Genomic DNA, 26,250 nt, shown 5'->3' on the forward strand with positions numbered 1-26,250 from the left:
GAATTCCTTTTGTAATACATTTCCGATATTTTTGTTAAAGTATATCTGTCATTAGAATAATAATTTAGATAAATTGACATATATATGTAGAAGACGGGACGTTTTTTTTCTATCCAGAACTGAATAACAAGAGTCCAATTAATGACGTCATGCCAAATTGACATAACTTTTTTTATAAAGAGCCATTCCTCGGATGTACTCTCATATCTCTCCCTGAGGCTTGTTGGTCCACTTCCCTGCAGGGCCTTGTATAGGTCTTCCTCCGCCACACACGGGCAGACCTCCCGGTGTGTGCCGGCCTCAGCAGTGCTCTCTGCTCAGCCTCAGAGGACTCACCGGCTGCTGGAGAACTCAGGTGACGGTCCGCTGCTGCTGCATCTCTTCCTGATGAGAGGCCTGACTACAACACATGCAAATGATAGAACAAAGAGCAGAATGAAAACACACACGTGAGAAAGAAACTCTTTCTCTCACAGATAATCACTGCTTTATCAGAGAATCTGTGACTTTAGATTTAAAATCTAAAGGAGCTGTTCTCTTACAATACTTCAGCATCAACACTTAAGGTCTAAATAATAGACTTATTCTTCTATTTCTATGTTTTTCTATTTACTCAACTAGCTTTTAGATGTAGCTTCATTCCTATAATCTGCATGTTATTTCTCCTGAGAAGATGTTAAGTGACAAATAGGAGTTCGGGCAAAATTCTACACATATAATTACAACGAGTACGTTTGTTCCAAGTTACATTTTTAAAATGTGAGGGATTCAGATACATTTGTAAGGCTATTTTTGGTAACATTTTTTTGTTGAATCCATAGACCTCTATGTAAAATGAGGAAATTTCTGATTACAAAAATCTGTGTTGGAATTTAGGAAATTTGACATTCTTTCAGTTTGCACCATTTAATAAACAGATAAAATAAAATAAGCAGAGAAACAAACATACATGTTTAACAAGGGCAATAGATTACAAATAAACTAGGTTGAGGTCTGTGACATGCTTTTAAAATGTATTTACTGGGTCAGCTTTTCTCATATCATTTAAAATAATACATTTATAACAAATGCATAACTGTGACTCCTAAAGTGGAATCCAGACATGAAAAATATAACGCTTCTTCAGACGAGGGCCTGTAAATGATTTAACATACTAAGAAAAGAAGATAAGCTTTTATCACAAAGAGAAGAAAAAATAATTGATAACTTTGAAGAATCATTTATGTACATTATTTCTTGTTATTTTAATCTGATTTTGATTCAAGTTTTGAGTGATAGAAAACTAATTTGTATTCTCTGTCAGCCTTAAAAGCTGGATCAGGCCTTTATGCAGGGTCCCTTCATCGCTTCCATCTTTGTTTTAAATCGAGTACTCCCATCAGGCTGGATGCAGTGGTGTTGTTTTTTCTAATCAACACGGCCCTGCATAGCTCCGTGGAGGCCTTTGGGGAATGTTGATGGCTCTGTTAACACCCCGTTCAGTGTGAATGACATTTGGAGGTCTTCATCTAAAAAAAATCCCACCTCAACACCCAGGGGACCCCCTTCTTCTCACCCATCCCGACCAAACGATCTTCATTTAACCTTTAATTAGTCTCCACACTCCGCCCACCGGCGCTGTCGGGGAGCAGGAGGCAGCATCCACACTCTTTCATGTCCGCGTGTTTATTCAGAGGCTCAGCCGCAGCTGATGGAAGTTTCTCACACACTGATGGCTCAATTTGAATTCCTAATCGCTAATACCTCTGGTTCGATCGTATGTTTTAGCCTCCCTAAATATTTAACAACACATATGTGAAGTGTTAATTTGGGTAAAGGCCTCGTTTAAAGGCCTCAATGATAGGCATCGAGTAAATATATTGTAGATTGCCATTTTGGGCACATTTTAGGACCTTGTATCTTGAACTCTTTATTTTTACGCATAGTTTTTACATCCCGGAGATGGAGAGGAGTGTGGACCAATTTGACCAGACGTTTGTGAGCTCGTTACCCCACAAAAACTCCACTTCTCTTTTTTCAAACGGACTATCTGGAAGTTAGTTTATATGCGAGCTGATAATTCAATACAAACAATTTATGACCAACAGATTGGGCTAGCAAGTGAATTTGTCCGTATTCTGGGCACACCCTGAACAGCATTTTAATAACTCTATGTCTAAGCTATGGAAAGAGAGAGAAGGAGAGGAGGAGGAGGAGGAGGAGGGTGTAGTAACTTTTGTCGCCATGCAGCTTTTCCAGGTTCATTTCGTCCTCCAATTGGATGATGGAGCACACATTCGGGGAGGAGCAGCCTGAGCAGCCAAAAGGCAAGAAAAAAATGTGAAGGGTGAAAAAAACTTCCTTGCTGTGTAGACTCATGCCCCTCCAGCCTCAGCCCTCTCACTCTCCAAATGCTCACTGTGTGCGCTCTCTCCGGCTCACGGTGCCGAGCTGTGGCTTAAAGAAGAGACTTAAGTAGGGAAAGAAACGGGAACAGAACCGGAGCACGCGCCGAAGCCACGAGAGTTTCTGGAGGAACAGTTTGGGGAGGTTTTACGCACAGCGCAGGATGCAGGCGCGCTACTCCGTCTCCAGCCCCAACTCTTTAGGGGTTGTTCCGTACATCAGCAGCGACCAGAGCTACTACCGCGCCAGCGGGGGATACACCGGGATGCCTGCCCCAATGAGCATGTACTCCCACACGGCCCACGACCAGTACCCTGCCAGCATGGCCCGGGCGTACGGGCCGTACACCCCGCAGCACCAGCCGAAGGACATGGTCAAACCTCCGTACAGTTACATCGCCCTCATCACCATGGCGATCCAGAACTCACCGGAGAAGAAAATCACCCTTAACGGGATTTACCAATTCATCATGGAGAGGTTCCCCTTCTACCGAGACAACAAGCAGGGTTGGCAGAACAGCATTAGACACAATCTGTCCCTCAACGAGTGCTTCGTCAAAGTTCCACGGGACGACAAGAAGCCCGGGAAGGGCAGCTACTGGACCCTGGATCCGGACTCCTACAACATGTTTGAGAATGGCAGCTTCTTAAGGCGCCGGAGGAGATTCAAAAAGAAGGACGTTCAGAGGGACAAGGACGACAGACAGGGTAAAGACCCCTCTGCCCGCACCCCGGGCAGGGAACAGGATCCGCCGGGACAGGGCTCTCAGCCGGTGCGGATCCAGGATATAAAGACTGAGAATGGGTCTGCAACGCCTCCACAGGCCGCTTCTCCTACTCTGAGTACCGTCCCAAAGATCGAGAGCCCGGACAGCAGCAGCAGTATGTCCTCAGGGAGCCCGCACAGCGTGCCCTCAACCCTCAGCATCGACGGAACCGAGCACCACCACGGCCAGGCCACGGCTCAGGGCTTCAGCGTGGATAACATCATGACCACCCTGCGAGGGTCTCCGCAGGCCGAGCTCTCCCCGCCTCTCATCGCCTCCTCGCGGACAGGTATCACCCCTTCACTGTCGCTCAACTACTCGCCCAACCAGACCTCTGCCTACAACTCCACCACCTGCAACCAGAACGTCATCTCCACGAACTCCAACGCTACCTATCACTGCAACATGCAGGCCATGAGCCTGTACGCCGGTGACAGGTCCTCTGGTGGGCACCTGGCCCCATCTACCACGGTGGAGGAGGCTCTGCCCGACTATTGCATCACCACGACCACCGCGTCCCAGCTCGGACATGGCAACCTGAGCCAGGCGAGCCAGGACGGCCACCACGCTCACCAAGGACGGCTCACGTCCTGGTACGGGGACCTGAGCCACCTGAACCCGGGTTACCCGGCGCAGCAGCAGAACTTTCACTCTGTGAGGGAGATGTTTGAGTCCCAGAGGATCGGTCTGAATGGCTCCCCTGTCAACGGGAATAATAGCTGTCAGATGGCCTTCCCGTCCGGCCAATCTCTGTACCGCACCTCAGGAGCTTTTGTTTATGACTGCAGCAAATTCTGAGAGCCAAGGTGCCTTTTAAATTAATAACTCTAATATATGTTTTATATATTTTTTGTACTTTTGTTTTTTATTCTCACCCGAATGGACATAAAGACATTCAGACTTTTTTTGTCCAGGCGTGTGTAACACCACAAACACGTAAGTTTTCTTTCTCCTCTCACTTTGAGACTTGTTCATAAAGATGCTCAGATACCAGCTTCTGTGACTATAAACTGTAAATTATAGCCTAATATAGTAATTTATTTTTAGGAAAAAGGAGTGGTTGGCTGTTGAGGACCAAACACTTTAAAGTTTTCCCAGTTTTCTTATCGCTCCTTTGTTTGTCCCTCTTCTTGTATAGAAATAGAGACGGGGCTGTGTAGTCTGTTACTGACTTATTTTATTCTTTTGTCTTATTTGTTAAATAAGTATTTTTGAAGGCATTACATTTTGTCTGTTTAATAAAGTGCCGTCTATTTGATTTTAATTTGAGTGATTTATTAGCAGTGGTAAAGCTAAAAGAAGGAATTACTTTTGGAGGTTTTAAACCCGGGGAGACATTCAAGGACTTGGTGTCTAAATATTTTAAATTATTTGTCGTAAAAAATGCAAAGAAAGTTAACAAGCATTTCCCTTTTCTCTAGACACAAGAATTACATTTTTAAATACTAATTTCTAAAACATTTTTTTTTGTGGGTTCACATGACCTGTGTGGTTCAACAGGGAAAGTATTATTTGAAGTTAGGAGGGATTTTGCGGCCCTACTATGCACTGCAGAGGAGAAATCAACTGCACAGCAGGGGCTTTACTTTTAAAATCAAACTGAGAGGAGAAAAATATTTAGGTTGATTTCAAAAGCTTAAGGCCAACCTGCCGGTTAAACGTCTTCACTATTTAGGTGTAAACGCCGGTGGTAAATAAACACGCGTGGCAGCAGCTCAGCAGTGCGGTCAGTCCGTGGAGGTTTGGGTCTGACTGCTGTGTGTGAATGATGGGAGGTTTTTGGATGCAGAAAATCTGCAGCTGCATTGATTTAGAAGGCCCTCAGAGAGAATTTTGCTGCACGAGCAGTAAAGGTCTGTGACGCAGGATGAGGACGGTGTGACTGATGGGATCTGTAGTAGAAGTGCAGACTGTTTTGCAGGCCCGAATGTAACACCAGCTCTGTGGCCTGCTCTGACTGATTGAAACAGCCCATTGCTGCTGTCATGTGTTTATTTATTTGTTTCTAAACTTCCTTGAGGGCCAAACCTAATTCCCTCTCAAAAAGACCCAGATTCTTACGCAGAAAAACTGGATTTGGCAGATTTTTTCCTGTCTTTTTTTTCAGGAAGTATCACAAGGCGGCATGCAGATGTTTGTATGCCGTTATCATAATTATACTTCATCTAATAATCTAAATTATTCAGAATTAAAGAATGATCATAGAAAAAAATCGAGGAAAGATTGTCTGCTTAATTGCATGATTGCATGATTTTTCAAATAGGCCACACGAAAAAAAAGGTAATAATTTACGCAGTGCAAATGATAAATACGAATCTGTAACAATCAGGAAAATAAAATTAATTACTTCAACAATAATTTCAATATCAATAATAAAAATAGATTATGAACAAACAAGACGTTCTCTCCCAATGCGCCTCAAAGTGACTCGGATTAGTATCTTTACAAGACATACCAGGCTTCAACTAACTCTCACCATTTTCATTTTGTCGCTGTGTTTGTGTGTTTATTTGAGCTCTTTGACCTGTACCCTCTGTCCTCATCCAGTAACCATTTCACTCTCTGGCTGCCATTATAGGCTATGGCATTAAGAGTGTGTGTGTGTGTGTTTGTGCGTGTGTGTGTGTGTGTGTGTGTGTGTGTGTACGTGTGAGTGAGTGTGTGTGTCCCTGCGAGGCCGAGCAGGCGGTGAAAGTTTGAACGTGACTGTCAGTTTCAGGTCTGCGTGGATGAGATTTTAATGAGTCAGGGAGACTAGAAATCCAGCTCACAAACGCTCCCCTGGGGCCTCAAGTCAGATGAGTCAACCCCATAAAACTAATGTAAACAATGCGCTCCACTACAGCACCTTCCATAGGGGGTCAGTCGCACAAAGACGCCCTAAAAACACAACCTATTATGAGCAGAAAGCTGTTTATAATATTAATAATAGGTGGATTATTGCGTGTAAACAAACGTCTGTGTGATTGATGCAGCACTTCGGGGTCAGGAAGGAAATTACAGACACGGCTGCGAATCATTTTTCATTATAAGGACGAGGCAGAAGGAGGTGATGGAGGTCAATGGAGAGGATGTCAACAATGCACTTTAGGAAAGCACGGCGAGAAGTGTGCATTAAAGCCTGTCACTACCTTATCTAAAGCAGCTTCACGGGGCTGCAGAGCAGGCCGCCGGGTTGTTGTGAGGGTTTATAGACCTGCAGAGTAAAAATGAAAAGAGTCCCCGGGGAGCAGAGGAGGCCTCTGCACAATGGAAACGCTGCCAATGCGCATAAAAAGCGCACTAAACGCGCATTCAGAAGGCCTCAACAAGAAATGATGAGGTTATTATTGGGTAATTGTGTCATGTTGTGTCGTGTTGTGTCAGAGGCATTTTAATGTTCGGTTCAAAAGCACGAGCGTAAAATACACAGAGCCTCGAGGCATCACACGTCTTCTGTTACACTATGATGAGCTTTATAAAAAAAGAGTGTGTTAATATGGGAGCTCGGGCAACTTGATAGCTCTTATCTCATGTGCTGAATGTTTTGCGCGTATTTAGAGGATACACTCCGGCTGAGAAGCACCTGAACACATTTGGGATTCAACAGGAGTAATGTATTTCCCGCGAGAAGGGACTTATTATGGCACAAAGGTTAATTTTGATATTTTAGACGTTTTTAGTAGCAACGCTGAAAATGTAATATTCATTCAAAGAGTTGAGCGACTGAATGTTGTTTTATGGATGGTTCATAATTTGCAGCTTGTGTAATGTGCTAATATAGAACATTTATACAGCTATAACTCTATTAAGAGGCAGCTGGTTCCATGTATTTTTGTAATCTGCTTGTGAGGCCTTCTGCGTGTTTTTTTAATTAGCTGAATTTATTATCATATTTATGATCCGTCCGAGAGGCACCCAGACCGTATACAGAGAAGATTGGAGACAGATTGAAGGCGTTTAACATTACATAATGTGGTCTTGATGTTACATCTTTTCTTCTGCATCTCTCACACACTTAAACGTACGTAAGATCCGTGTGTTTGTGTGTGTTGAGCTCTCTCTGTGTCGGTTCTGCATGTCGCTGGGCACTAACATAAATGATCCTCTTTTTTTCTGCCTCTTTTATTCGATTTTAAGGATCCAAAAAGAATCCATGAAGTCTCACTGACCTGGATCATTGATTATGGTACCTCATAAAACCAATAAGAGACCGCAAAGGCTAAAATACAAGTTTAAAAATGCGTATACTCATTCATTTTTGATATAACAGGCAGTTTATGTCTGGATTTTCTCTTTTTCTGAAAAAAAAATAAACATTTTTCCCCTACTCGATAAGTCCATCAGATCACCCTTTCATATATATTCTCTATGATAGGGCCGTTAGACTATATGATTACTTCTCTATTTTCCCAGTGCTGCAACTAGGCCTATTACAACATAGCAACTCTGAAATGTTCACATGTATATGTTTTTAGTTTTACATGTTCACTGACTGTCGTTTAAGATTAAAAATAAATAAAACAGTGAGTGTTGCGCTTCGGTCTGAACTACAACATTAGTTTATTATAGAACTCTGATCCTATTTAAAACTTAAATTTAGTTTACTGTATTATGCAATGATGTTGGGATCATGGGGTTTACTGTAAATATCAGAATGTGTTAAACGCGCTGTCTTAAACAGATGTAAGTGCAGCTGCATCTTTTCTTCTTTCTGCCGCTTAGATTTTGTGTTTTTTCACGCGAGTATTTCATTTTCTAGTAGATTTGAGAGAAAAACATAATATTCTTGTCTCAGGGACTTTTTGGAATCTGTGGCCACCTCTTGAGTTCAAACTGACCGTAAGAGCTACATAATCTCCCTAAGATGTTTGTTTAGCTGCATGAGAGGTTTGATTTCTTTCTATCCGCGCTCCAAATCCACATCAGATCTCCTCTCTGAGTGCCAGCAGTAAACTGATCACATGACCTGTCTAATTGTTGTTGAGGGCTGGACTCGGTGCACCTGTGAGACTCAGTGTGTGAGTGAGTGTGCGTGTCTGTCTGTCTCTCTCTCTCTCTCTCTATGTGTGTGTGTGTGTGTGTTTCCAGAGGTATAAACAGCCTCAGAGCAACATCTGTTTCTGATTGAGTGTGCGCACAGACGCAGCGCTGTCCAGGGCGATCACAGAGAGACTCTAATGTCCTGAAGGTGTTGTCCCAGAAAACACACCGAGGAGAACCCACCCTGCTCACACCGCGCGCTGAGACCTGCGGGCCTCCGTACAAGCTCAATGTCAAATCGCTCGAAGTAATAATACAGGAGATCAGCAAGAGAGCAGAAGTACTCCAGGTTTACTTTATTAAACTTAAGATTGCGTATGTTTACTCCTACATTTCAGTTCAAAATGTCATTCATAGCAACTATTTGAAAGCTTGTATTTAAGGTAGGCGATTGTTAGATTCATATATTACAATTTTAGACCAAAAAAAGGCGAAGGCCAGTAAGTATAAATACATTTAGATTAATTTATAAAAAATGTGCAAAATGATCGGCTCCAGCATTAAAATACATCTGGAATGATCACTAATATAATATCAAAACTCTGACAGAAATCTGCTACATGTGAACTTTCACTTTTGATACTTTTAGTAAATATTGCTGATACTGGTGTGCTTCTTATAATTCTGTATTAAGTAGCTATAGGTTGCATTTAGAGTTGTAATGTGTAGTTGTGGCACTGATGCGTTTAACAAAGCTTTAAAGAATATTCATTATCCCCCAAAAGCCCAAACTGCTGTCTGTGCTGCAAGGCAAAGGTAACACACCGAGAAGAACTTAAACGGATGATAGCTCAACTATCGTTTGGTTTCCTTTTTCCATTATGTCAAAGCATCTTTTAAAGGTACTTATGTATGTATTTATGTATATATATATATGTGTGTGTGTGTGTGTGTGTGTGTATATATATATATATACATATATACACACACACATTTATTATCATGTGTACTTTATTCATTTAATTATCCACGTAGAAGTAAAAGTAGAACTTACGGAGGAGCACATGCAATAACAATATTAATTTAGCAAGACCTTTATTATGAGGGCCTGAACTTGTGAATTTTGTTGAAAGATGAGTGAGAATCGATGTTTTCTTTTAGTTATTTTGAATTTACTCTCCAGTTACATTTTTACTGTCAAGGGGTGCAGAGTCACGTGGTTGTGGAAAAAGGAGACCTCATAGGTTTGATATTTAGTGTAATATTGAGGATGCTAATGTTATTGGCATTTTAATTTGTTTAAAAAAAAAAAAAAGAAACCAACGATCATATGGACCAGAGCAGGTCCGGATCTAGACTCCACACTCTCAGTGCGCTTACAACCTGCAGCTAGTCTGCACAGACAAACAGGCATCTGAGAGCGGGACTCTGGGACTCCGGGCCCGGGGAAAAATGTGCTTCCCGTCCGGGTAAAAGAATGCAGTGTGCTCGCCAATAAAAATCCTGGAAAGTCAGGGGGACAGAGTGAGAGAGATAGAGAGAGAATGAGATAGATGGAGAGGGGGAGAGAGAGCAAAGCCAGCCGTCCTCTGTGCAACCTGGGCAACCCTTTGAGGGCAAACACACAAACACATACTTTTAGACATACTTGCATTTAAAACCCGGAGGAGGATTTTCTGCTCCTGCATCTCAAAAACTGTCATTGGCAGACCTGAAAGAAAAAACAAAACAAAATATACAAACAAACCACATAAAATAAACAACCATGTTTGGCCTGGAAACCTCCATGTTAATCTTTCTATCAGCATCACTGCAGCATGTCTTTATCTCAGTCTGTTACAGTAGGATCAAAAACAACAGGACAGCGTGTAAAAAGCTTGGTCTTTATTTTACTAAATGGTTCATTTGTTCGATGATACCCGCTCATTTTTAGTTTCAATTACAAGATAAAATATCCCTCCTTTTTTTTAAATATACATATTCTGCACTGTCATCCTCTGCAGGACAGAGTGTCACTGTATAGGCATTAAAATCCGTGCAGCTGCAATTAAAAGAAACAAAACCATAAATAATCCATGCAATTTCATCCATATAAATTATAACATGATCAGATTGAAAATAAAAAAAGGCAGACTGGAGTATAAAATGAAAATTAAAATGTTATGATGCTAGAAATAAACAAAACACAAAGGCAGGTAAAGGTTCCCTGTAACCTCATTATAGAAGCAGAGAAAGGACACAATCACTTCATTTTTTTTTGTAAAAGTCATAAAAATACAACATGTTCCCTCCACTGAAGCTCTCAGTAGTTAGAAAGGAGTGTGTAAATGCTGCTGCTCTGAGTGGACGGATCCAGCTGGACTCAGGCGTTTGGGTTCTTCTTCATCAACTCGATGTCTGCATCCACCATCTCCTTCACCAGCTCCTGCAGAGGGACACAGAGGCCAGGGGTCAGGGTTTCATCTCAGAAAGAAGTTACTTTGGGTATAAATTAAACTAAGACAATAAATATCCCAACAAAAACAAAACAAAAAACAAAGCCACCAATTCTCTGTTGTTTTTTTGTCTTAATTTGAATATTTCAGCTTTTTATTTATGTCCCTCAAGATGCCAACTTCTTCTGACAAACAGTTACAGGTTTAAGTTTTAAAAGTACAGTTGAAAAAATGATGCAATAATCGTTAAGATACTGAGAGGCTCCCAAATAAAAGCCACAGCCCTGCCCTGGAATTTTATTTTGCAGCATTTCACACAAAGATTTATATCTTTCAATCTTTTGATATTCAGTTGCAGATGTTGCACATTTAGAAAATAGTTCTGGGGATTACACACATATTCTGTCTTTGAGAACAAATACGAAATATCAAATGATGGATCAGATTTGTCAGATGGAAAAATAACCCCTTCCATAGAATGTGTTAACGCTTTCATAACACAGAAAGATAGAAGGAGCGAGGAATTTTTAACCTTTGACATTTACTGACTTCAGCATAAATAAACGTGGAATGGAGGATATAGAGGTGGCATATTGAACCTTAGTTCACACCAAACAAAATGTGATCATAAGTGACCGTTTTTCTGCATATTTTATAAGAAAAAGTCATCTTCTGCTGTTGAAAATTATAAACACACAGCTTCAAACAATACAGAGTCCTTTATTTATTCAAAAATACTGACTGTTTAATAACATTTTGAGCAATTTAATGTGATAAAAGTCTCTGCTCTGATGTCTGGACTTTATTTGCTGAGGTGATGCATCATCAGCCAAGCAGCTGATAGGACTGAACATCAGTTTAAAGTGTGTGTGTATATATATCTGACAATGCATACCTTTGTCATGACTTGAAATATTGAAAGATTGATCTTTTCCTTTGTTTTAACAGTTTTTTTTTATTCCATTCCTTTGCAGCACAATGTTTTCTTTAAGATTCTCCCAAATAAAGGGCACAGCTTCACTTTCTTCCACATACAGCGGGTTCATATCAGGCTAACATGGTTATCATCGCTCCTTCAGACATAACAGTAGGAATGTCGTCCTTTCTAAGGCAATTTGTTTTTTGGAGGATTGAGGATTAATGTTGTCACCGTCCTTATGTGTCTGCATATACAGCAGTGCAACAGAGGAGACAGCAAAAAAAAAAAAGGAATGTATCAAAAACAACCTCTCTTAAGTTCAACTGTTGTTGGACTTCCTCCAACATTACCTACTAACAGGTGAGGTAAAGACCTTCCTTTTCACCTACCTCTTTCAGTTCTGTCATTTTCTAACATTTGTCACTAAATGGCTTGTATTTATTTATTCTTTTTTATAAAATAACACCATGTCTGTACTGGAGAGGCAAAATTTTCTCATAACTGATTTGGACTACATCGACCAGACCGCCAAGGTGTGTGACACCTACCTCAAAAGTCACCCTTGGCTTCCAACCCAACTTCTGATAAGCTTTGGTGCTGTCGCCTTGTAGGTAGTCCTGCATAAAGAAAGAGAGAGACAGAAGAGAGGGAGGGAGGGAGGGAGGGAGGAAGGAAGATGTGGGTGGGGGAGTAAAAGAGAGAGGGAGGAAAGAAAAACAAATCATCTGTCATGTCTGATCTGATGTCGTCCGCATATAGAGACATTCTGGACTCAACTTAATGTCCAAACTTGACGTCTTTAACAGGATGCGATGGATGAAGGGTGATGATTATTCTGTCTCTCTCTCTTACACACGCACACGCACACACACACACACGCACACACACACACACACACACACACACACACACACACACACACACACACACACACACACACACACACACACATCTATCTCCTCTCGGGGGATGATGGAGGTCAGAGAGTCTCGCCGGCCATCAATCCCCCCTCTCGGCTCCCCACCACCGATCTGTCCAGACAGCCTCTGTCGGAGCCAGAGGATGATGAATTGTGGGACTCTGGCGGTGTAACTACCCCCCTCCCCTCCCTCCAGTCAAGGACCCCCCACCCCAACTCACCCCACACCCCCTTCAACAACCCCTTACTCATTTTCCCCCCTGTTGTGATTTGCACCGGGTTCAAGATCCAGCGAGACCCGGCTCGAGACCACCAAAGAGACGGGAAAAAAAAGCCTCCTGTAAAGCTTTCTTTCTTCCCTTTGTTTTTTCTTTTGTGGTGATTTTTTCATTCTTTCCTTTTCTTCTATTTCCATCTAAGTCTTCAGTTTTTTTACATTTCGCAAACATCATCCATGTAATTTTCAATCAGAAACACACTTGAAAGGCCTCAAGAGGTCTAATAAAATGTTGTGGTGAAACCGACACGGAGGAATCTTTTTTTTTTTATTAAATAACTCTTGATGTTCTTTACTTGTGCAGCTAATGACACAATGGATGCCTTAATCCTGCTTTCAAATGAAAACCAGGAGTTGTTTTTACATCTTTCATACAGTTTTGGTAGTTTTCTGAAAGTGAGCGTCTTTTCTTTGTTGTTTACCCTCTGCATTGAGGTTTTGCACAGTTTTCTCTCACATGGGATTTCTGAGCATTTCATTCCAAAATCATGGGCATTAGTTGTTTCTATAATCACCCTCTCTCTCCTGGGCAGATTTGATGTAAAATGTTGGAACCTGGATGCAGAAATCGGCTTCAGCTCAGCCACAAGAGCATCAATGTTGATTTATAAAGTGTGTTTAGGGGTCCGAGTAAAGCAACAAAGCTTATGATGGAGCTATAAGGTTGCTCGTTCCCTTTTTCTGCATTTCAGACAAATCCACAAGGCACCCTGCTTCAGGTTTATATTTCTGTTTGCCAGAAATCCTTTCAAACACTTTGTTAAGATTGTGAAGGGTTGCACTTCAGTTACATTTAAGCAGTTTGAAAAAAATCAAGGTTTGGTTTGAGACAACAGATCAGAGTTGACGTTTGGTTTCCTGCAGGAGACAAAAATATTTTTAGGGGGAAGGTAAAGCTCTGTGTTTTCATGCAGATCACTCATCATACTACGCCATCTGAATTCTGAGTGCCAGACAGGTGGTTCAGTGCATCAGTGTCCCAAACATAAAACTTCTGGACACAGGAACTCTCAACTCTCAACGTGAAAATTTGAGAAGAAGTGAGTTTCATGTTGTGCAAAATGCAGCCTCAGAGATTCAACATGAGGGGACAAACTGTGACTGATAATACTCAGTTATTTGCTTTTCCTCCTACTATTTTCTAATGCTGGTAGAGATCGATATCAAGATGACAAGAACCAAGATAGCTGACGGTTTCGACGTTCTATGAAGTCTTGTGCTCAGGAAAGAGTCGTGGAAATGAAGGTAAACAATGACACAGGGCTCTCACAAAGCAGACTGGAGTCTGAGCCCTGTGCTGTTATTCCTTAACTCACATCGTGTTTTTTTCCAAACTCAAACATGTAGTTTTTGTGCCTCTAAATCTAACCCAACAGACCAACTGACGCTATGTTTGACGTCGACATGGGATTCTAAAAGAGGTATCTGACAAGCTGGGATGAGGGCAGGACTCTCACAGTACAGCCAAAAATATTGGAGGACGTAGAACTGAATTTTTAAGTTACTGAATCAAATTAACTTCTCCAAATCATGACAGATCAGCTGGAGATGAGACATTTTCAAAGATGTATTTAAAAAAAGTGCTGAGCTTCTGTGGATGATAAACCTGTTGAAAACGTCTTCTTCAGGGGGCTCATATTTCAGAGGGAACACTCACAGCATCACCAGCATACTTCAGCCTTTTAGAGAGCAGAGACCCACATCTCAGCAAGACTCCACATCACTCAATCACACTCCTCTGACTCCTCACAAAACCAGGAACACTGAACACACACGGTGAGAGAGCACAGGCTGATTCAGTTTGTGACACCGCTCACCTGGAATTGAACCTTGATTTTCAAACAGAGCGGCCCTTTTATTTTCATCCTCTGGTGGTGAACATACAGCCCAGCAGATGAAAGCTCCGGCCCATTTTCTCCTCTGTCTCAAACAGCAGGACAAACATCTCTTTCTCATGTGAGCAGCTCTCTGCATTACTCACATCCATTTCTGGCTCTGAAGCCATAACTGGAACCATTTTCAGACTAATTACCTAGCAATGAGACATCATTCATCACAGGCTGAGTCTAATTATCACAGGGTGACTTGCTGCACCATTACATTAATAATCCACTTGCTCTATAATTACTCTGATTAAGTTTTGGAGAACAGAGCGCATTTCATAGCTGAATTAAAAGAGACATCATCCAGCCTCATCAAGGACACTGAGGCTGCTCTGAAGGATTGGAGATAAAACCTTTCAGTCCATACTTTATATGGTTTTTAAAGTTTGAAACGTTTTTCCCTTGCTGATTGGTTGATTAACATTATGAGGACGGGTCTTATCTAGCATGAGCCTGTCAGAGGCCCCGCTAAAATAAAAGGGGAGAAAAGAAGGTCAAAGAATGTTAGCATGCTCTACAGTAATGGTTAAAAATGAAGCAGTCTTTTATTTTGTTTCTGTTTGCATGCATATGAGCATCAAACATGATGACCTTCAGCAACTGTATCAGGTGAAGGCCATCTCAAAGGTAAAGGTCAGCATCCTTCACATGGGGATTTTCAGATCCTTACATAATGGTGAGGGTTTAGTCTCTCCAGGGGAAGCATGAACAGATACACACAGTGACGTCTGTGATTTATGGTGACTGCATATGGATCTTGTGCTCTGTTGTGCATTGTACTGTTTGTTTTGTTGTATCTGTGTGGACTACTGTCTGCAAAGCAAATTGCTACTTCTCTACAAAGGAAATGAACTACAAGCACTGACAAAGTGCACCATTGATGAAATTCCCAAAAAGCAAGAGGACGAATTAAAGACAAAAGTTTTTTGCTGACTGAAGCTCAGGTTAGTTCTGTACCCTACATGTAAGGCTTCAACAACAACAACCTAATGCAATGAATATATGCTGTAACCTGCCTCCATCAAAGTGCCACGCCAACTCACAGGTAAAGGTTTGCAAAACTTGACACTGCGGAACTGTCTTGATATGTGTAATTCATTACTGTGTTTTTCATCATGCTTTTTTGAACAACTTTACAGGACTGAGCCAAAAAGTACAACTTTTCATATTTCACTTCAATGATGTGGTTAAGGTGCTAAATATGGATTTATATCCCACTTTTGACTAATTAGGGGCAATACATTGATTTTATGCATTAGCTGTAATTTATCTCAAAGGAAGATTTTAAAATGTTCAAATCAGTCAGTTTACCCTAACTTGGGAAGGTAAGGTACTGAACCACACTGCCTCCAAGAACTTGAACTAGAAGACAAAGCTCAAGCAATTACATAGTAGCATGAGCTAGCACTAATAAAAGTGTGGAAAAAATGACTGGTGATTTGTATAGAAGTGATCCTGTTTGGCTGCCTCTATCCAATCAAATTATCAGATTTATTCCAGCATCTCAATCACAGGCGAGGAGGAGGAGGAGGAGGAGGAGAATGAGAGAGTGGCCATTTGAGTTGCTGGAAAACACCTATTATAAAGCAGGTAATTAAAGCAAATGAAATCAAAGATGGGGGAAAAAGAACTGAGGTTTAACTGTTGGACAAATCGCCCTGCTCAGTATCAGACGTATGGTGTCACATACTTAGAGACTGTTTCATTTTGCTTAAGGTTAATGTAATAATACTCGAACTTATAGTTTTGGAACTTTTGTATTGCAAATAATGTTAATTTCTTTTTTAATATTTCGCATCCAAACTCTTGTATTATATTATCACCAACAAAAGTTTTAAATGCCACAAGCTGCTTACTTATTATAATCATCTTCGTCACTGATTCTCATGCCAGGCCCTTGAAATCTCCATCTGAGCTTGGCAGAAGAACATCTGTTGAAATCAAACACTTGTCTGCTAAGTCTGTCGTCTTAGCAGACAACCACACGGTTCAGACTCCAGAAGTTAATCCAGAGCCTGGCCTTTCTCAGGCAGGATTTCTGCAGGTGACAGACGATCTCACCCTAACAGAGCCGTCTGCAGAGCTCGGCTCACTGGAGTCAAAGCTGCTTCCAAACTACTAACAAGAGCATCGTACGGCCAAGTGAACTCACCCCAAACAGAGCATGTAGCAAATGATTCGACATGAACGACTAACAGATGGAGGCACAATATAATCTTCATATGGATCCGATTTGAAACCAAAGCCGATGTTTTGGTACATCCTGTTTAAAGCAGCGCTCTGCCCATGTCTGCAAACATGCAGCACTGATAATTGCAACAAGTGGTGGAATAAAGCTGAAAATCAGCCGTGACAGAATGTGTTCGTCACCCTGGGAGCATTAGACACATTTAAGAGATTAAATAACTACATAACAACAACGCCCCATCTCCTTATGAATCTCAAGCCTGTGAGCGAGCGTCTCTGTCTCTGAGGACAGTTTAGCATCAGAAGCAGGGATTAAGATAAGGTTAATGCAAATGGATTTCAAATGTTAACTTATTGGAGAAAAATTCAGAGCAGGGTTTTTATTTATAGTGATGTGTCTGGCGGATTTAGAGCGCTCAAAGCAGCAGTAAAACAGAAAAATCCCAGCTGTCACCAAGATGCCCATTGCTGTCACCACCTCACCAGTGGTGTGAACATCTGTTAATGTTCATACATGGTGAGGGAAGGCTTTTTTCTTCTCAAAAATCAAAACTCTTTTAGTTAATTTTTTTGTGCTATATAGAATCCAAACCTATTGGTATCTGAGTCTACTCCTCAGATGCCAGATCCATGAATGCTCCTTCTAATTTAAGATGCTTTGAGGGACAACAAACAGCACCCTTTCTGCAGAACCAATGTAAAGTGTCTCTAAATCCAGAATAAAATCTGATAGCTTCACTGCAACACATGCTGAAGCTGTGATTGGATGTTCTTGTAGCTACAATCTCATGTAGTTGGTTTCTGATCTGTCATGACTCGATACACTTGGGGTAATTGGACTAAAATGCTGCACATGATCAACTGCCTCCAGAATAGTACGGATAAATAAAAACACTAAAAACAAACCACAATCCACATGCAAACAGAGAAACACATAACAGGAGGACCACAAACACACATCGCACAATGTCTGCACAAAACAGCATCAATATGTGAAAAGATAAGAGCATAAGAACGTCATGACACTACCGTAACATGTACAGCCTCAAAAATAACCACGAGCCGAACAAATAAAATAAAACAAAAATCATGAAAATGTGCGACACAAGCTGAAGAAAAGTTGTTTTCAAATGCAACAAGAAACAACTTAATTTGTATGTATTTTGGAGAGCGTGTAGATCTTTTGGTTTGATCAGAAGCAACCTATAAAAAAGAGGGAAGGCCAGAGCTCTCTGCAATGATTGTGACCGTACAGTCTCACATTCAGAGTTTGTCCTCCTATGCCTCAAGCATCTAAACTTCAGACTTGCCAACTTGTTGGCCCGTCCGTCACCATCCTCTCCCTTCTTGGCTTTTCCCCGACACCCCCCCCTCTCTAATAAAGACGAGAAGCCGTAAAAAATAATCTTTAGCGATGTGAGAGACGAACAGAGGTTGATCATGGTCCATAAAGCGCATAGGCAGTAAAAGGCACTCAAAGCAGGCATTTAACGCGAAGGAATTCTGGTATCACTGCGAGGCCTTTCAATAAATCACACAACACACTGGGAGTGACCCCCAAACACATGAGGGCTCACACACAAACATGCAGCAGCCTGGAACACACACACTAGTACATGCAGCACTTGTATGTAGGCTGAAAAAAAGCTGCATGTCCGTAAATTGTATTTATTTTTTGTCCTGCTGGGAACCCACCCACTGACGGGAGATGGATCAAACGTTCTCAAGAAAACAACTCTTCTCTGTCTCTCTCTTTGAGGGCTGCATGCTGGGAGACTATGATGTGGTTTTGGAAGTCCAGTAGCGTCTCTGGTATTTGTACAGTAGTGGACACGAGGCTGTGAATACAGAGACTTCAAAGAGCATCAGATAAAGCAGCTGAAGAGGCTGTGACAGTCTGGAGCCCTCAGTCTCCATGTCCCCAGCAGACCCAGATGTTCAAACCGAACCAAGACGTTCTGACCTTTGACCTCGCTGGGGTTTTAATGGAAGAACTCAACCCCCGATCCTGGGCTTTTTATACCCAGGATTACGACAGCAACGGGGACACGAGGAAGGAAATGCCAGTCTTTGTAACAGAGCGAGCTGGGTGACGTGGAGGCTGTTGCATTCACTGACTGAGCAGCCAGGTGCGTGAGGCGGTAGACGTGTTTGTGCACTACACGCAAATAAAGAGAGAGCCTCAACGTTTTGTTCAGACCCAGAGTCACAAATCTGTCACTGGTCAGTTTCTAACACACCTCCAACAGCATCGCCTCAACTTATCACTTCCTTTAAAGCACAAAAAGCCCCCAGTCTCAGCCAAGGAGAAAGAGGGAGGGAGGAAATAAGAGACGTGTGGTGATGTGCAAACTTTTGGTTTCCTTTTTTTTTTACCTCTGAATTTTAATGTTTTGAGTCAACTTTAAGTAGGAAATAAACTTGACTGAATCATTCAATAGTCATCACTTTGAAAACAGTGTTTCTTGTCCTGCATAAGAGGGTCCTAAAAGATAGGACAAGATAGATCTTATGGGACAGAATAGAAGAAGAAATAACCTATTAAACAAAAGATGAAGTGTCAGGAGTGGCTCCTTTTTGCTTCATATGACCAGTTCAATAGAATATAGCATGCAAAAAATATGGCTTATTTTGTTAAATTCCTATTTTTGACAATTTTAATGAAAGGGCCAAAATATTCATTATATTAAATATAAACACATTTTCAATTCTGAACTTTTTGTTTCTGCAAGGAAATGTTTCTTTTTGAAATTCATGCTTTATTTATTACACTAGTGTGTCCTACTGAACTGTATTTACATTTCTGGATTACAATGTTACAAGGATAAACATACATCACATTGTATTTAAACTGACTGACCTGAGGAGATATCATTTATACATCAGATGTTAAAACATGCAGTTAGTTTTTTAATTTCTCAGGTTAATGAGTTCTTGTGAAGGGAGGTAGTTGCATGAGTTAAAAAGTGAACTCAGTCAAAAATAAAATCGCTACTGTCCTTTAAGATAACTCATTGGAACACTGTAGCACTGATGAATTATTTTACAAAGAAAAGTATCTTCAGGTCTTCATCAGGGCCGTTGTCAGTTGCATCATGGCTATTTGGTTGGTTATTCTTCCAATATTTTCCAATGTAAAAAAAAATCTTGAGAAGTTTGAGAAGAGGCAAGCCTGAAAATTCCGAAGAGCACCTCAACAGGAAAACTAAAGTCCTCTATTATAACAGATGGGACATGAGTTAAACTATAAAATTAAAATACACATCAAATAAATGTTTCTCAAACATGGTTTCAGCCATTGAGTTCTTATCACGATGAATTATATCCACACGCTCATTTTAGTGATAGATTAGTTTAAAGTAGTTATTTTATTTTAAAAACATGATGGATTTACAGCTTTGTTGACAAATGAGGATACTGCAGCATTCTGTACTGGATTATCAAAGTAGAGGAGGAACTATGAGAGAAAACGTGATGAATACTAATACAAGAGTTATTTAACTTTTTATAAATATATAAATGTCTGCTTCAAATCAACACAAGAATCTTTTCTGTTGTGGACTGTTCCCACCCGAGAGATCTTCATCGTTTTTTCCGTAAGTTAAATGTGCGTCTCGGAAAGTTTGTGACGGGCTCTACCTGCAAGATCACTAAAATGCAGACACCAATATGTTTATTTTTCACTGTGGCTTCACTGCTCCATCAAAAAGAAACACTGAAGGTTTGGCAGCTAAAGAACTCATGAGAACTGTAATTGAACTTCTGTAGGTTTGATTTTGATTCAGGGCGACTGGGGTTGAAGAGGTTAACTGTTTTAGTCTCTGTGAAACAAACTCTGACAAATCAGTGATGCTATGTTTATGTTTCAGGCTAACCATCATCACTGAAATACATTAAAATGAGCAGTGAGATGCTGTGTCTTTAGGAATCCAAGACAGTTATTAGGCACTCCCAACCAGAGGTCAGAGGTCAGGTTTAGTGTGTGTGTGCATTTCTTTTATGAATGTGTGTGTGTGTGTGTGTGTGTGTGTGTGTGTGTGTGTGTGTGTGTGTGTGTGGGAGGTAGAGAGAGTGAGAGAGCTGTGTGAGTTATAGCTCAGGTTTCCTTCCCTGACTCCCCATGCAGCTTGGCCTGCGCACAATGTGTTAAGTGACCTCTAAAGGGTGGCCCTGTCACCCTGACGAGTACATACACTACACCAAACCACACACACACACACCAAACCACACACACACCAAACCACACACACACACACACACACGCACACACGCACACACGCACACACACTCAGGGGAAACACCGACATGTGTGGTGGTAGCCTTGTATCTTAAAAGAGTAAACATGTTGATTTACAGACCAACACCGCACACACAGACAGGACACACTTAGCAGGAAAGCAGGAAAAGTGTGAATCTGCAGGAAAACGGTAAAAGCTCCCGTGACTGTCACCTCTCCTCATCTCCTTGCCTCTCTCTCTCAGTCCGTCTCTCTCCTCCAGGCTCGGTTGTGTTGATTGCTCTCCATCAGTGCTCATTAAAATTCCTCGGGGAGCCGAGTGATAAATATTTACGCGGCTAAGGACACACTCCACACACACTCCAAACACACTCGAGCTGCTGGATCTAACTGCCGATAGTGTTAAGTGCCCAGAGGCTCTGGCAGAGAGGAAGAGAGATCCACAGCCCATCGCCTGGTCGTACATACGAGGCGTTTACCGTCCAGATCTCTGGAGGAGGGCGCTGATTTACGGCCAGTAATCAGGGTTAGACTTCTGTTTCTCTGTGTGTGTGTCCTCGTCCAAGGATAATCGTTTAATGTGTGAAGTTTATGGAAATGAAGAGGAAAATATCGCACATTCTCACATCTGGATATAAACGCATTTGCAGAGTGTAACCACAGTGGAGCTGGACTCCTCACTACTGTTCCACTAAGCTGCTGCCGACCCCCCCACCCCCTCAGCCCGCCCCTCCCCTCCTCCTGTATTCTATTATTCCTGCGGACGGGAAACAGATCATAATTCCTAGAGTCAGCAGAAAGCTTCAGACTGAGAGAGAGTGAGAGATGGAGGGAATAAGGAAGGGAGAGAGAGAGAGAGAGACAGACAGAGGGGAGTGTGTGTGGCTCAGGTGACTGTTCACTTCCACTGAAGTCAAACTGAAACTGTGTAGTTGAGTCATCTCTGGTGAAAAGAGATCTTTGATAAGTCTGTTTGCTTGGTTGTATAATGTAGTCTTAGGTGATATGCATGCGTGTGTGTGTGTGTGTGTGTGTGTGTGTGTGTGTGTGTGTGTGTGTGTGTGTGTGTGTGTGTGTGTGTGTGTGTAGGTGTGTGTGTGTGTGTGTGTGTGTGTGTGTGTGTGTGTGTGTGTGTGTGTGTGTGTGTGTGTCAGCCTCTGGGTGTTTCATATTCCAGGAGACATCAAAGGCAAACATAATTTCCCATCTTTAAACAACAAAGTTAAAAATAATAATATGAAGAGAGAGAGGAATAAAGAGGGAGAGGAGGACGTCATCCAGTCTTATCTTAATTGTTGTATAATCAGTCTGAGCTCTAACACCAGCCCCAGTGTTTAGATAGACCGCAAAATGCTGAGTGTGCTTTTGGACTCTTCAGATAGGAAATCTGGGTCTAAATCTCATCCCTGCAGTAAATTTAAATAGCTTTCAAAAAGAATGCACTAAACATTACCTCCAGCTAGTTAACAGGGTGAATACAGACAGAGCTCAAGGAGTCATAACCATCACATCACCAACCAGAGAGGGGAACGCACACAAAGCCATGGGCTGAAACGATTATTAGGGACCGGGCACCGACATGCAGTGGCAGTGAGGAACCCTAAAGCTTATTATTATCATTCTTTCTAGTCGGCAAAGAATCACATATTTGGAGCCTTTAACATACCCCAAAATTCAACAAGCTCCCCACAAAATTCAGTCACAGCGAAAAAATATATGAATTCATTGGTTTCTCACAAATACTTGCTCCATAGCGCCCCCTAATGACTCAAAGTGAAGCCCCTCCAGCTACTTTAACCTACATGCATGATTTTTCCCTTTAATCTATCATGATAAGACCTAAAAAAAAAAAAGTTTATTATCGTTGTGGTGAAATCCCAACAGGAAGTGCAGCAATTTGAGTTGAATATCTAATTTGGGCAAAATTCTAATAGTTGCAATTTTAAGTCCATATAAACAACACATGCTAACGTCCCTTAGACCTGAGGCTTCCACAGTGACGACTGGTCAGCAGTCAGATACCCATTAAATAAGTGCAGTAGATATCTTCTTATTCTTCTTTATGAAAAAAAAGTCTCACACCAAAGTGCACATATGGGATGAAAGGAGCCCGACTTATATTGAAACATCAGCTTCAGCAAAGTTCTGTCACAAAATATAAGCAGATGTAGGTGTTCATAAAACACTCCAAAAGCAGATGGTATTCCGTGAGTGTGTGCATGCCCAGCAGTTGCCCTGACAGTCTTATTCTCAGCAGTGTTGTAGAAATAAACTCAGATCAACGTAAAGTGTGAAGAACCAGATTAAAAATGTTTCACTGAACTAAAATGCTGGGACAGAGGTGGTGTCAAAACTGACTGATCCTTCCCTCCTGCCCTGTAACCTCGGCCCTTACCAGGTGAACAAGCTACATTCAGTCACACATCAGCCGACATAATACCCAAATGTGCATGCCAACACATACATGCTTCATGGGTAACATTCTTACCTCCATTTTAGGAGCTGTTCTGAGAAAAGAGTAGAGTAGAGTTCTGGCTGAAAGACTGCCCGCACAAACACACACACACACACACACACAGTGTGGATAAGATGTATGTGATCTAATTCAGACTCTGGCTGAGCACTCGGTCATTTCAGGGTTAGACGAGGTGCGTCCACATAAAATCTGCTGTCTGCAGTGTTCAGCTCCCTACACGCCGTTTATTTAACTCTCTCTCTTTGTCTCTCTCGTTCTCTCTCAGCAGCTCTCTGAATATGCTGTCGCTCATTCTCTGTGACTAGTCATGTTTGCTCAGGGCTAACAGAACCTCTTTGTTTATATGCTTTAAGTTTATGTGCGGAGATGTGTCATGATTGCACACTGTTTGGATCGAGCAGAGTGATGAAAAATATAAATAAAGCTATTAGAAAAGCAATTCAGATTCAGAGTCAGAGCAGGTTTTGGTTCAGGGCTTTGGATTTGGTTCCAAGTTTTATAAAAACTAGTCATTAAGCACCAAAATCAGCCTCTAAGTATGCTAGATGTTGTATTTACTTAATAAAAGCAAGCTGTTTTATACTGGAAAACAGCGTGAAATTGTCTTATTAATGCCTCATAATTTAGGGATGTCATATTCATTACTTTCATCTCGAAGCCCAGACCAGGTAGGTTTGGATTACTTTTTTATGTTTTTGGTTATCAGCTTATTCATAGTTTTGTTATCTCACTTAACATATTGGAGGGACAACAGACAAAACTTTACAGCCATGCTATGAAATGTGTTTTTCAGATATAAAAGATAATCAGCAGATCTCTTTTTGAAATATTTCTGGCAAAAAAATGTTCATATGCTCTGGTTTCTTTACAGCAATGCCACAAAACACTCCTGACTATAAGAAGTGGTTACTGAGAAGACATAAAGTAAATAAAGAGTAAAAGACAGATTAGTCAAAGAGGAGCGACAGGAGAAAAAGGGAGGCCTGACTGAGCATGCCCATCAGTCCTGGGTCACTGGATCTAAATCCCTGCTTTCTTCCGTCTTCCTCCTCTCCTCTGCATTCTCTAACACCGACGTGAAAGGAGACAGAATGAGAGGAAAAGATGAGTGCTCATGTTTTGGGGGCAGTTGGACGACATATAGGAAGGAGGTGGGAACCGTCCTCTATTGGCCACATCTCCTCCTGAGCAGCGTTTCCTCTCTCCGCAGCATTCCTCGTCTTATCAGCTCTTAAAATCTGCCGCTCTCATCGTGCCCAAACAGGGAGAGCTGAACCTGGGAGTGTGAGCGCTCAGGAGAGAGAGTCCCTCCTTCTCCTGCTCTCACACTGACTCTCTCTTTCTGTGTCTGCTGGCTGGTGATAGAGTGATAAAGCCGGGAGAAAAACAGAGAGCTGTCTGTTGCTCTGAGGAAGTGGTCGCTCCAAAATCCAGAGTTTGAAGGAAAGGAGGGAGAGAGCAGAGCTGCAAAATAACTCAACTTTTACTGGGCGCTGGTTCATTTTTTAAGGTCTTATAACGTACTTGAGTGTTTCCATTTTAGTTCTTTATCACTTAATCCCACAGTAAATATTGGACTTCCAACTTCATGTATTTGGCAGTTATAATAACTTTATTTTTGGGATAACATTTTTAATACTAACCCTAGGTCTGTCTAGAATAACACTTGGAAAGACACTTCCAATTAGGTCCAAAAAGATAACACTTCATTATCATCTGCATATGAAGTAACATTTAATGTGCTTAATGCGTCTCCACTGGGGAACATGTTGGGACTGTCTCCTTGGAATAATGAGACACTGGACTTCAGTTGAATATATCTGCATAAACTATCATGACCTTGTATCAAATAATGGAACATTAGTTCTCTTAATGTTGTTGTACATTACAGTCCGCACATTCAGTTATTTTGGTTGTAGAAGGTATCCATTTGTTGAGTGTGAAGCCCCTTGTGGCGTGTAACCCATATCCGGATCCTCTCCTTGCTTTTTGTGTCGGTTTACTTGTGATTAAAAAGCCAATTCACTATCGAAACGCATGTAGAAAAAAAAACGTCATCTAGTCATCTGCACAGTCTGTCATCCAACACTGTTGAGAAGTAAAGTGGCACAAGGCACTAGCTTGGCTCAGGTTATTACCGATCATTTACAAACAAAAGTGATTGATTATAAGACTTTTTTTAAGGGCTTTGTTTTCCATCAGTTTTGAATTTTAGCACATTTTTGTCAACTGAGCAGCTGGCTAAGATACACCTCTTTTCTCAAAGGGGTGACGTCACCACTTCACAGCCAGATATATGGGTGAGGTGGAGCACACTGAAAATCTTATGTCTGAGGAGAGTGTTTGCTGTCAGGGTTTATGATCCCCTTGTCTCTGATAATTAATCTGGACCTGATACAGACTCATATGGCTTCTACCCGTCCGATGCTTCACTCCAAACCAAGTTAAGTGAACATGGTGTGTGAAAACTGACTCTCAACTCTTCGGACAAATAAACAAGCGGGCATCATAACCTGCATACAACATTTTTGAGATCTACTAAATCAGGAACAGCACGTAAAGTTATCACTTAAAGCTTCACCTCTTTCAGATGTTGCTTCTTGCAAAGTGTCATTTTAAGGTTTGTTACTGATGCAGTCAGTGAAGACATTTCAGAGTTTATAACATGACATTTTTAGGCCCCGAGTGATGATGTGTGTACAAGTCATGAGGTCTGAACCAAAGTGAGGATTGATTTGTTGCTGTGTATCATGTTAGAATCTGCTGTCTGTCACTAGATAGTTATTTTATATGGATCTTAGTAT

General features: G+C 41.4%; 2 protein-coding genes across 2 annotated transcripts in view; one reads left to right on the forward strand and one right to left on the reverse strand.

Annotated features, from left to right (window-relative positions):
* The first annotated feature begins 1,288 nt into the window (after window positions 1-1,288).
* On the forward strand, window positions 1,289-4,415 carry LOC117832443 (forkhead box C1-A-like). Its single transcript, XM_034711582.1, has one exon. The coding sequence runs from the start codon at window positions 2,549-2,551 to the stop codon at window positions 3,947-3,949; it is 1,401 nt and encodes a 466-aa protein (XP_034567473.1). The 5' UTR covers window positions 1,289-2,548; the 3' UTR covers window positions 3,950-4,415.
* A 5,567-nt stretch (window positions 4,416-9,982) lies between these two features.
* The window catches only part of gmds (GDP-mannose 4,6-dehydratase), a 172,450-nt gene continuing 156,182 nt past the window's right edge, over window positions 9,983-26,250 (reverse strand). Inside the window, exons 10-11 of the mRNA XM_034676651.1 lie at window positions 12,016-12,084; window positions 9,983-10,538 (exon numbers count right to left, since the gene is read on the reverse strand). Of these exons, the coding sequence (XP_034532542.1) occupies window positions 10,476-10,538; window positions 12,016-12,084 (132 nt within the window). The 3' untranslated portion in view covers window positions 9,983-10,475. The remainder of the gene's footprint in view (window positions 10,539-12,015; window positions 12,085-26,250) is intronic.

This window comes from Notolabrus celidotus, chromosome 2 (assembly GCF_009762535.1).
Source record: "Notolabrus celidotus isolate fNotCel1 chromosome 2, fNotCel1.pri, whole genome shotgun sequence".
Classification (NCBI taxonomy): Eukaryota; Metazoa; Chordata; class Actinopteri; order Labriformes; family Labridae; genus Notolabrus; species Notolabrus celidotus.

Coding starts and splice junctions, on each gene's coding strand:
- LOC117832443 (XM_034711582.1), top strand. CDS start 2,549: ATGCAGGCGCGCTACTCCGTCTCCAGCCCCAACTCTTTAGGGGTTGTT.